Raw genomic sequence first — 13,157 nt, 5'->3', positions numbered from 1 at the left:
AGCCGAGCAGGGTCACAAGACAACGGGGTCTTCTCTTTCTACTGATTTCATTTAGAATTCTTTTCACTTTGTCAATTATTCATCACATTTGAAGCAAGAAAATTATTTTCATTTTTGCATTGCATTTCATATTGATGAAATAAAACTCCGGATTTTAGAGCCATTAATTGGCATTTGAGGTGGGCAAGCCTATTTATATTCAATTGGAGCATGTCTTAGTGGCTATTTAGTAATTAATGCATAGTATTCATACTCGGTACGATTAAGATTTTTAACATGATATTATCTCATTTATGTTGATCCAATGTCATTTAATTCATATTCGTGTTGTCGTATTATATGTTAATTATTTTACGCATGAAAAACATGTTAATTATTTTAAGCATGAAAAACACGAGCGCACAATGCATAACAATGGAGGATTTGAACTTCTAGTAGAACAATTGGGTGGAAAGTCAATTTGAAAAATATTTTAGTATCATCTACGGTTATCACTTTAAAAAATGAACCCATATTTGCATTTTGTTTAAAAAATTCATCAAAAAATATTTTTCGAGATTTTTCCATAGTATGGCACTAGATAGATGGTAGTGTTATATTGTTGTCCATCTTCTACACCAAATCAAATTTTCATTTATTACACTCAAGATTATATCAATTCATCATATACTTATGAATATAACATAATCAACCATTTAGATTTTTTTGTTTTTTGTTTTTTTAAATCTGCATTGTTATGATTAAAGAACAAAAATTTTATTTTTTTGAAATGGTAATCACAATAAAATCAAAAACAAAATTTTAAAACAAATTGTGTTGGCAAGGTGATTGTTATGGAGCAGTGGGGGATAAAAGAAGATGTAGCAATATATGCAACTCACCACATCATCATAGTTAATAATTTAGAGTAAATGACAGTAACCTCTCGTGAGATTCAATAAAAAGATAAGAATCTTGCTTGAAATCTTTAGAGATTTTAAAAATTTTACAAATCTATTTGATATTTGACTTTTGAGATACTTATACCCTTTAAAAGGTTTGCCTTCTTTTTTAACAAAAGATAAAAAATAAAAAATAAAAAAGTTCATGTCTTTTAACAAATTTCAAGGGAGTTGTGTGAAATTCTTAAAACTTTAAGTGGTTTTAGAAATTTTTGAAACTTTAGTAAAGATTATTATTTTTCTATGAACTTGAGGGCAAAATAGGGCCTTTGTCCAGTAATTTAGAAAAATGGTTTGTGCTGTGAACCATGGGCGTGTGACACATAATATAACTCAATAAATTATGATGAAAAGCTGAGCAGGCTCATAATAATGATAATATCTAAGGAGAAGCAGGAGAGAGGCAGAGGGCTGAAGCTGAGGCTGGAGCTTTGCTCATCTTAAAATTTCCATGGAGAAGGAAGTGAAGAAGAAGGGGGGAGACGAGGTGACATTGAATGAGGAGACGCCCATACCCCCTGCGTAGACTCGTGCATTCCCCCGTATCACGCACTCTCTTACTCTTACTCCTTCCCCATGCGCTCAAAAATTTAACCCCCTCCCCCTCCCCAACTCCCTCTCGCATTTACCCCTTTTCATGTGGGACGCCCCACTCCCCTTTTATTTCCTATCCTCTCTCTCTCTCTCATATGCACTTAACCCCACTATATAACCCCACTCTTCACACTTCACTATTCCCCAACTCCCACCCTCCCCTCCCACGTCCCCCCCCCCCCCCCCCCCCCCTAACTTCTCTCTCTCTCTCTCTCTCTCTCTCTCTCTCTCTCTCTCTCTCTCTCTCGTAGTGTACTAAACCCAGAGAATGTACTGTTTGCATGCAACGTGGAACTTTTAGACCATTTTGCCGTTTACGGGCTGTGAGGAGATAGATCTTAATTTACGCCTACCAACTTGCAGAAGAAGCCCAACTACTCCTACTTCTCCATTCACAATTGTCTATTTATTATTAGCACATAGAATGGAGATTACCCAACTCCTCTGCGACGAAGTGTGGCTTAGCAGCAGCGGCAGCGGCAACAGCGCTCCTTCTACCCCTCACTGCAACACCCACGGCGACCACGCAGCCATGCTGCCGCCCATTGCCTCGGATCCCTTCTTCGCCACTAAAGAAGACTGCGAGGAGGGTCTGGCCACATGCCTCCACAAGGAGTCATCTTACATGCCCCTTCCCCCATACTCTCACCTTCTCCACCACTCCCCTGCTTTGGTTTCCTCTAGACTCCGAGCTATTCAATGGCTCATCAAGGTTAGTTCTTGTTGATTGTTACTTTCTTCCTCACTAAGTAATTAAATATGTTTCGAACTCCTAAGCAACAATATACATTAATTTTTCGTTTGGTGGGTTTGAGTCTAACTTATATTATCAATATACATTAATTTTTGTTGATTTCTCTGCGTTTTTTTTTCCCTCTTGTAGTCTCGAAGTCGGCTGAATCTCTCTTTCCAAACTCTCTTCAACGCCGTGAATTACCTTGATAGATACGTTTCCACAAATCATTCTCACGTATGATCGAACAGCAAACACCCCTTGAATTAATCAGCATTAGTATTTTCCAATCTATATATACTATGATTTTTAATTTCTGATAATTTTTTAATAAAAAATAAATAATTTTCATGGATGGCAGGGCTCTCGGATTTTTGAATTGGTGTCTGTGGCGTGTTTATCAGTGGCATCCAAGTTTAATGAGACTTCCCCTCCTTCCTTGCATGAAATTCAAGTAATAATAATTCATCATTAATTAACTTTAAAATTTCATTATTAATTACCGTCATATTATTTTGTTAATGAATGTAATGTATGTTTCTGTCAAATTAATAATTAAATTAGTGTTTGGACACGTGATTATATAAATTAATTAGTTTGAATTGATGCATGCCCATTGAAGACGGAGGATCTGGAGAATTCATATGAATGCAGCATGATCCAACGGATGGAATTGAAAGTGTTAGAGGCATTAAGATGGCGACTTAGCTCTACTACCCCCTTTTCCTACGTAGGACTGCTGCTGTGGAGCATTGCAGACTCCCTCCAACCTCAACTTCTCCACCATAACTTAAACACTCGAGTCACTAATCTCCTTCTAGCTGCCCTTCAAGGTACTTGCAGTTTTTGATATCCCGGGCTTTGTATTCCGGCCATTATCCACAGCAGACGCAGGGTCAATGGATCGGAATATAAAACTCGAAATGTTAATTATTTTCAATATATATATATATTTGTATGTATGTATGTGTGTGTGTGTGTGTGTGTGTGTGTGTGTGTGTGTGTATTTTTTTTTTATTTCTTAAAAAATTGTGCTAATTTGATCAGTATTTAATTTGTTCTTAAAATTTGAGATTATTTGTTCAACATATATTGATTTATATTTCATTTAAGGTGGTGCCTGCCCCATTAAAATTAATTGGTGGATTGCACTTCCTAATTTGATTAAATTGGATTTGATTGATGAATAATGACTGACTAGGTAACGTGAGAATTCAGTAAATTACATGTGGGTGGGTGATATTTAAGGAACGCATGCATAGGGGTTACATAGTGTTTCCACATTCAACATTATGTAACCCTAGGTGCCGCATCACACATCTATTTTTCTAACCTTTCTTAAGAAATTTTTAAATAATTGAGATGGGGTTTGGTGGGACTTTTGAAATCTCAAGTTTATGTTTTTCTTTTTATGTCAAATCTTCATGAAATTTAAGATTTATAATTATAATTTAGAGCGTTCCATACATTTTTGTCCAACTTCAGTGATCCTAAACTCATGCAAAATATTTGCCTGGCTTTTCCTTAATACAAAATCTGCGCCCCTCATGCTTCTTTTATTTAATTTATACATGCATATGCATACACACTCTCAGTGCTCATGCTTATACTTCACACCCAGTTAATAAAATTTCCTGGGCTACCACTAGCTTGTCCATGTGAAATTGAAGCTATTGTATGTGCACGCAGGGGCGATCATGCACCGTATCGATTATGTTGTAGGTTAAAAATTACACCAGAATCTATACACCATCGATGAATGTTTAACACTAAAGTATTAATTGTTTTGATCAGATTACAAGTTCCTGGAGTTCAGGCCATCTGTTGTCGCTGTTTCAGCCCTACTATGCTGCTTAGAAGACCTAACCCCATCATCTGATGCCCACCTCCCCTACATTAGCACTCTCATCCCCCAACCCCAAAAGGTAAATTAATTTTGCAAACCAGAACCTTTCTACCTAACTGCTTCTGCAACAATTAATACACACGCACGCACACCATTCATTGGTTTGATTATATCTGATATATGTTTATAGGAAGCTCAGCAGGTGGAGTGCCAAAAGATGATGGAAGAGCAATATTTGCAGAGCATAGCGGGAGGAGGGAGGCCGTCATGCCGCTGCCCATCAAGCCCAGTGAGCGTACTGTTGAAGGACCAGATAGATGTCCACTGCGGTTGTAGTACTCGTCTATGCCGCTGCCTTAACACGCCTCCCCGTTCAAAAATTGATGAGCCATCCGTTTCGAGAAAGACCAAGAGAAAGAGAGAAGAACAATAAATGGAAGCATGCGTGCATGGCTCAACTTGCATCTGCTTCAAACCCAAACTCTGCCATGCCAAGCACATACTATATTATTCATTCCCGGCCCCGGCCGGCCACCCCATTACCCATGCATGTATGTTTATGATTGTTGTACTATTTAATTAATGTTCATTTCATCCATCAATGAAATCATAAATTGATTTATAGTTTAATGAAGGTCTGTGCGTGAATGTTTTCATTTCCACATGCAATTTGTTAAATTTCACGGAACGGAAGGGGCTACGAACCATGTTCATAATTTACATTCAATTTTTTTATAGGGAAACAAAAGTGGGGTAATGGGGCCTTCACATACCATGTTTCTTTCTCACTGTTTTAACTTGAAAAATATTAGAGAAAAAAAAAATACAAAAGGAATTTATTTTTTATAAATAAAAGTGAAAAAATAAAATATAATAAATCAATAAAAAAAATTTGCCTGATTTTTAAATCATAGTTGAATAACTTCCGTTCCTAAATGTACTAGATATAAAGAAAAAATTCAATATAAAATTGATTTCTTTTTTTTTTCTCTCTCAAATGAAATTCTCTGCATCATAAATAATATAAATATGTTGGGGTTTTACAGATCAAGTAATTAATAGATAAAAATAAATAAAGCACACACATACCAAAATTGACACCAGAGTTACGTGGTTCGGCCAAATTCCGGCCTACGTCCACGGGAGCGAGAGATTACTATATATAGGGAAAAATACAGAGGAGGAGGAGGATACAATCACTCAACTCTCACTCAACTCTCTTTATGCAAGCTGCAACACACCACACTCACTTCACTCTTAGCTTATTGCATATACAACTCCACACACACACATATATATATATACACAAGGGGGAGCAAAAATTCAACGGACGGTGGCTAAATGTCAACATGTCCGGCAGAGTAGGTGGAGCAGCAAAGGGTGACGGAGGAGCAGCCGGCACCGTAGATGTTGAAGGGGCAGCAGCCGTCTGCTTTAACTGGGTATGGATCCATCAATTCTCCCCCTCCATACCCATAGGAGGAGAATAATATGTTAATCTTCAATTGACGTCCATCCCAGCTATATCCCTGCATAGCTAGAGCTTCTCATAAGTTACCCTCTTTGTTAACATGTCTGCCGGATTCTCTTTAGTATGAATTTTTACTAACTTCAACAGTTGTTGTTCCATCACTTCGCGTATCCAATGATAGCGAATGTCAATATGTTTTGTTCGGGAATGGTACATTGAATTCTTGCTCAAGTCCAGTGCACTCTGACTATCACAATGTACCTTGTATTCTTCCTGTTTGACTCCTAACTCTTGAAGAAACCGTTTTACCCACAACATCTCCTTCCCAGCTTCCGCTGCGGCAATATATTCTGCTTCTGTTGTGGATAGGGCAACACACTTTTGCAATTTTGACTGCCATGATACAGCTCCCCCTGCAAAGGTGAACAAAAAACCTGATGTGGACTTTCTTCCATCAAGATCACCAGCCATGTCTGCATCAGTGTAACCCTCCAAGATTGGTTCAGCTTCCCCGAAACATAAGCATAATCCCAATGTACCTTTCAAGTACTTGAGAATCCATTTCACAGCTTCCCAATGGTCTTTCCCTGGATTGGAAAGAAACTTGCTCACAACGCCTACAGCGTGGGCAATGTCTGGTCTCGTACACACCATTGCGTACATCAAGCTTCCAACTGCTGATGAGTATGGGACTATTGACATTTCTTCCCTTGATGAGTGAGACAACTTCTTGCTTAGCTTGAAATGATTAGCCAGTGGAGTACTTACTGGCTTGGCACTTTCCATGTTGAATTTTTTGATTACCCGTTCAATATACTTCTCCTGTGATAACCATAACTTTCTGGCTTTCCTGTCGCAACTGATCCTTATGCCTAGGATCTGCTGAGCTGGGCCTAAGTCCTTCATTTCAAAAGACTTAGACAACTCCATCTTTAACTTGTTGATCTTGCTTGCATCCTGACCAATGATCAACATGTCATCAACATAGAGTAGTAGTATGACAAGACTACTATCAGGGAATATCTGAACATATGCACACTGATCTGCTGCAGTTCTCTTATATCCGTGACTCACCATGAAAGAGTCAAATTTTATATACCATTGTCTCAGTGCTTGCTTAAGGCCGTAGAGACTTTTCTTCAACCTGCAGACTAGGTGTTCCTTCCCTGGAACTTCAAATCCTTCTGGTTGCTCCATGTAGATGTCTTCTTCCAAGTCTCCATGTAGGAAAGCTGTCTTCACATCCATTTGTTCAAGCTCTAGATTTAACTTGGCTACTAATCCGAGTATGACTCGAATTGTTGTCATTTTCACTACTGGCGAAAATATCTCGTCAAAGTCAACTCCTTTCTTCTGTTCGAAACCTTTGACGACCAATCTGGCTTTATGCGTCACAATTTGTCTACTACCATCTTTCTTAAGCTTGAACACCCATTTGTTCCTTAGTGCTCTCTTCCCTTTGGGAAGTCTTACCAGCTCATACGTTTGATTCTTGTGTAAAGAATTCACCTCTGCTTTCATAGCTTCTATCCATTTAGCTTTGTCGGTATGAGATTGGACCTCTTGGAAACTTTCTGGCTCCCCCTCATCAGTGAGTAAAAGATATTCTGATTCTGGATATCTTCTCGACGGAATCAGAACACGACCTCTTTCAGATCTTCTAGGCTCAACTTCTTCTGGAGGAGGATATACTTCATCATCTGACTGATGTGATGATTCTGCAATTTCTGGTGGAGGGGGTTGTTGCTCCCTCTGCTCAACACCGTCTACATCTGTTTCCAAAGGATCATCCTGCAATTCTCCATGGTTTGTGGGAGAATATGATGGTGTAGGATCCGTTACAATGACTGGAGCACTGGAACTAGGCTGGTTAGACTTTGTTTGTGGTTCAAAGTCCTCAAACACCTGGTTTTCATGGAAAACCACATCTCTCGATCTGATGACCTGCTTCCTCTCTGGATCCCATAATTTGTAGCCGAATTCATCATCTCCATAGCCAATAAAGATACATGGAATGGACTTCACATCGAGCTTTTGCCTCTGCTCATTAGATATATATGCAAAAGCTTTGCACCCAAACACTCTTAGATGAGTGTAAGAAACTTTTCTTCTGGTCCATTCTTTCTCTGGAATTCCAAAGTTAAGTGGTGCTGACGGTGATCTGTTAATAAGGTAACATGCGACACGAATAGCTTCCCCCCAGAATGGCTTAGGTAATTTAGCCATACTGAGCATGCTTCTAACTCTCTCCATAATGGTCCGATTCATTCTCTCAGCTACACCATTATGTTGTGGGGTACGTGGGACCGTCTTTTCATGCCTAATACCATGTTCAGTACAGTATGCTCTGAACTCGTTGGAAGTATACTCGCCTCCATTGTCTGTCCGGAGGCACTTCAATTTCTTCCCTGTTTGCCTCTCCACCATAGCATGAAATTCCTTGAAATATTTAAAAACCTGGTCCTTTGTTTTCAAAAAATATACCCACACCTTCTTTAAAGCGTCGTCAATAAAGGTAACAAAATACCTGTTGCCGCCGATTGATTCTACTTCAATGGGTCCGCATACATCAAAATGTACCAAACTCAATGGCTTTGACCTTCTTTTTATAGAGGAACTAAATAAAACTCTATACTGTTTCCCAAATAAGCAATGATCACATGGGTTTAAGGCAATACCTTTTATGATTTTGATAAATGCCTTCTTCGCCAGTGTAAGGAGCCCTTTTTCACCCACGTGTCCAAGTCTCTTATGCCATAGGTTTGGTGATGCTTCATTTTCCACTGCATTGATGGCATCAGTACAAATCTTCACCTGCGTTTTATACAATGTGCAGCAAATGCGTCCTCATGCTATTGTCAAATTACCTTTTGACAATTTCCAAGCACCTTTCCCAAAGTAGCTTTCATAGCCCTGTTTATCAAGGGCTGCCCCAGAAATAAGGTTGAGTCGAAGATCTGGGACATGTCGAACATCCTTTAGTGTTATGGTGCAACCAACATTGGTCACAATCTGCACGTCTCCGATTCCCACGATCTGAGAAGAACTAGTGTTCCCCATCTTTACTGTACCAAAATCTCCAGATTTATACATCGTGAAGAATTCTTTGTGGGGAGTGGCATGGTAGGAGGCTGCTGTGTCTACCACCCATTCAGTGTCGTGGTTCCCAATATGACAACATGCATCTTCATCAATTGAGAAAACTGATATATCTTGAGTTAAAGTGACCGAGTTCTCACCTTCCTCCTTCTTTTGTTGCTGGCGGCTTTGACCATGATCCCGTCGAAATTTTCGACAATCTTTCTTCATGTGGCCTTCAATGCCACAATAGTAACAAGAGATTTTCCCTCTCTGCCAATTTTTACCATCACTAAATCTGCCGCGATCCTGGGATCTTCCTCTAGATTTGCTTCTACCTCTGCCTCTACCTCGACTTCTGGTACTGGTACTTTCTTGAGGTCGGCCTCTGGTTTCAGTAACAAAGGCTTGTGACTGATCTGCACCTGTTTCTTTTCTCCTAGCCTCTTCGTTGAATAAGGCATCTTTTACCATCGCCATGGTAAGTTTGCCGTCAGGAGCTGAATTGCTGAGAGTAATAACCAATGTCTCCCAGCTGTCTGGTAAGGAGCTAAGAAGCAGCAATGCTTCTGCTTCATCGCCAAGATCCATCTTCACAGATGAAAGCTGATTTACTAGGTTTTGGAACTCACTAGTATGTTCAGCTATAGAGGTCCCACTTTTTAACTTCAGATTAACAAGCCGTCTCATTAACATGGCTTTGTTGCGGGCAGTCTTGGCCTGGTACATGTTTTCCAGCTTCTCCCAAAGACTATAAGCATCAGTCTCTTGTGCGACGTGATGATATACCTTGTGGTCAATCCATTGTCTGATTTGACCAATGGTCTTCCTATTCATTCTTCTCCAATCATCATCTTTGACGGAATCTGGTTTCATACCTTTATAATCCAAAGGGTCTGCCAGATCCTTACAATTAAGAAGATCCTCCATCCGAGACCTCCACAGAGTGTAATTGGAGGCTGTGAGCTTGATCATGGTACCCGAGTCTGACTCCTCCATTGATTTTAAATACTAACTTGCTTGTACAGAAAAATTGGGGCAGAATCTCAAGAAACCAAATGTACGGTTGCGTCCGAAACGGTCGAAAACCCTGGAAATGGCTTAAGTTGTTCGAAAAACGGACCTGAAATGGCTTTAAAAAGCCTGGTCAAACTTCGGTCAAAATTGGTCAACTCTTGGTCAACTTGTGCTGACGTGGCGTTTGGGCCCACTGTGGGGTCCACTGCTGACGTGGTGTGGGACCCGAGCTGACGTGGCAGGTGACTCAGCTGCTGACTGGGTTGCTGACTAGGCGCCACGTGTCGCTGACTAGCGCGGGTCCTGGATGACGTGGCCGCTGACGTGGCGCTGACGCGTCAGGCTGACTGGACTCTGACGCGGCGCGGGTCCCGGCGACGTGGCGCTAACTGGGTTGCTGACTAGGCGCCACGTGTCGCTGAGTGGCGCGGGTCCTGGATGACGTGGCCGCTGACGTGGTCGGCGACGTGGCGCTGACGCGTCAGGCTGACTGGACGCTGACGCGGCGCGGGTCCCGGTGACGTGGCGCTGACGTGGCGTCGTCTTCCTCCTGCGAATGTGTGCCGGACGTTCTCCGGCGCATGAAAGCGCGTGACGCTACTTCCAGAAGAGTAGCCGGCGCGTGGAAACGTCCCCTAGACGTTGGCGGCGCGTGTGACGTCTTCTGATGCTGTTTGGAGCTCCGGTTGACACCGTTTGCTTCGTCTTGATGAGTGGAGTTCGTTGGTCGCCTCAAAATTAAATTTTGAGGTACTGGACAGAGGCTCAAAATCTGGGAATTTTCTCCGATCTGAAATTCTACTCCAACAATACGCTCTGATACCACTTTGTTGGGCTTTTACAGATCAAGTAATTAATAGATAAAAATAAATAAAGCACACACATACCAAAATTGACACCAGAGTTACGTGGTTCGGCCAAATTCCGGCCTACGTCCACGGGAGCGAGAGATTACTATATACTAGGAAAAATACAGAGGAGGAGGAGGATACAATCACTCAACTCTCACTCAACTCTCTTTATGCAAGCTGCAACACACCACACTCACTTCACTCTTAGCTTATAGCATATACAACTTCACACACATATATATATACACAAGGGGGAGCAAAAATTCAACGGACGGTGGCTAAATGTCAACATGTCCGGCAGAGTAGGTGGAGCAGCAAAGGGTGACGGAGGAGCAGCCGGCGCCGTAGATGTTGAAGGGGCAGCAGCCGTCTGCTTTGACTGGGTATGGATCCATCAAAATATGCTTGAAAATGAATCAGGTTGAATTGAGTTTTACCGTAATCAAATTTGTTTATTAAATTATTTATAAAACTTGAATATAATCTAATCTCAAAATGAGCATGTGAATATACAATTTTGAAAACTTGTTAAACAAGTTGAACAGACCACGTTTATTTATGCAAATGAACAAGTTGAATGAATCCTTATCAAGCTAACTTATCGAATTACACACGAATGACTTTCTTTTTTTAAAGATCTCTCGTTGGAAGAAGCAAAAGACTCTTACACTATGTTTAAAAAGGTTTTAAAATTAGATTTGTATTGGATTTGAAAAAGATATAATACAAAATTGTATTGAAATTTATCGAAATTCAAGTCCTAAAATTATTCTCTCGAGCACAGCATTAAAGTTTTGTTAGGTAAACAAAATATTAATATGAGTTATAACTAATATCGTCTTAGTATGTCTTTGTTCCTAACAAGTTAAGTCTGTTTTCCTTGATCCCCTTGCCCAAACCTGATTGAATTCTTATTAAATCCAGCTCCCAATCCGCTCGAAGCTGTATGGTTCATTCATAGTCCTGTACATACTTTAAAAAATAATGAAATAATATTTTTCTCACTCTTGCAAATCTAAACTCGCGTGAGGGGAACATGGGTTTCACTGTGCTTTGCCTTTTCTCTCACCACATTATTCTCTGCGTAGTTTAAAAAATATTATAGGGGAAATTAGATGTGGAGAGAGAGAGAGAGAGAGAGAGAGAGAGAGAGAGAGAGGAGTGTGGTTCAGAAAATCAGGGCTGGGATGACCCTGTGGACAGGAGCTCAGTACACACAAGGCGCAGTTTAGAGGCAAGCCAAGACTGTGTGGATAAGGTAGGGATAGAAGCAATGGTGCAAATGATTACGGAACCAAAACAATGGCTTCTTCTTCTTCTTCAGCCTCAGTGGCTGCTTCGTCTCTGTCTCACCTCCCTGCAAGAGCCCCGCTGGTTTATCATCCAACCCAGAAGCTCTCACTTTTCCATACCCCAAGTAGCAGAGGAACCAAGCAGAGGCGCTTGCCTTTAAGAATCCAATCTGCAAAGCTCCCCGCCGGGGTAGGTTAATTCTTGATCTCAGGGTTTTTCATTTTTTAAAACTTTCTTCAAATGGGTTCTTCTTAATTCTTACACGTTAATTTCATCTTCTGCAAAATACAAAATACCCAGGTGGACTTGCCAAAAGCAGAGCCTAGATTTCAAGCCCCTGTCCTGGGGTTCACAAAGACCGCAGAGGTATGGAACTCCCGAGCCTGTATGATTGGTCTGATTGGGACATTCATTGTGGAACTGGTGAGTCCCCTGCTCAACTCACTTCTCCTCAAATCTTCTTTCCAACAGTAATGCCTTTCAATTTTAAGCTGCAGCATTTTACACTGCTGTTTTGTTTTGTTTTCAGATATTTAACAAGGGAATACTTCAGATGATTGGGGTGGATGTTGGGAAGGGTCTCGATCTTCCTCTTTGAGCAAGCAATCTGAGCATATAGATCTCTACATAATTGGGTCTTTGTTCTAGCGCTATATTGTTTTAGAATCTTGAGTTGTTAATGAAATGGATTTTGAATTTTGTTCAGATTCAGCAGCTCAAATGCATAGTATTGGATCATCTAATTTCTGTAATCTTCCTAATCGAAGCATCCAGTCTTATGTATCCAAACACGACTGTCAACATATATAAATTTAAAACTAAGAAAGTGGAGATAAACCTTTTCCTTCTTAAACAATGTTGTGCATTAGGGGTTTTATTTTTATTTTTTACTTTCACCCCAATTTGTGTTAAGTGATTACATTATGATGATATGAGCTTGTTATTTCTATTATCTAGGCATTGACAGAGAACTTGTAGTTTTTCATGATAAAGAGGAAACTGTTGAATAATTTTTATTGTTGTTGTGACAAGGTTGAGTTATACTAGTTTTGTAAGATATCATTTTTATGCTTTTTCATGCTGGCAGAGAGCTTCCAACATGGGAAATGTTCGAATAGTTGTCTGTAATTAGAATTATTTTTCTTTTCTCTTGCTTCTAAGATAGGTCTACCCTTGGTAATCTCTTTTGTTTAACAATATTTTTATTATCTTGAGTTATTTAATTTGGATGGCTTAGGATAAATAAAGGCTTTAAGTTAGATTCTTTTTTCCCAAAATATCCACAAATAGTATTGTCAAGATCATCAACCTTCAAGAGTTTCAAGGTATTAGT

At 40.1% G+C, this 13,157-nt stretch overlaps 2 protein-coding genes across 2 annotated transcripts; both read left to right on the top strand.

The window, feature by feature from the left end:
* Positions 1-1,959: 1,959 nt before the first annotated feature.
* Positions 1,960-4,547, top strand: LOC131160913 (putative cyclin-D7-1). The gene is made up of 6 exons (XM_058116786.1): positions 1,960-2,247; positions 2,419-2,505; positions 2,630-2,722; positions 2,891-3,101; positions 4,063-4,193; positions 4,305-4,547. Exons 1-6 carry the CDS (start codon positions 1,960-1,962, stop codon positions 4,545-4,547), a joined length of 1,053 nt encoding a protein of 350 aa, XP_057972769.1.
* A 6,935-nt stretch (positions 4,548-11,482) lies between these two features.
* Positions 11,483-12,677, top strand: LOC131159829 (light-harvesting complex-like protein OHP1, chloroplastic). Its single transcript, XM_058115007.1, has 3 exons — positions 11,483-12,013; positions 12,125-12,247; positions 12,354-12,677. The coding sequence occupies exons 1-3, from the start codon at positions 11,834-11,836 to the stop codon at positions 12,420-12,422; spliced, it is 372 nt and encodes a 123-aa protein (XP_057970990.1). The 5' UTR covers positions 11,483-11,833; the 3' UTR covers positions 12,423-12,677.
* Positions 12,678-13,157: the final 480 nt, after the last annotated feature.

The sequence above is a fragment of the Malania oleifera genome, chromosome 7 (genome assembly GCF_029873635.1).
Source record: "Malania oleifera isolate guangnan ecotype guangnan chromosome 7, ASM2987363v1, whole genome shotgun sequence".
Lineage (NCBI taxonomy): Eukaryota > Viridiplantae > Streptophyta > Magnoliopsida > Santalales > Ximeniaceae > Malania > Malania oleifera.
Note: the sequence above shows the minus strand (reverse complement) of the source record. Positions and strands in the feature narration are given on the sequence as shown.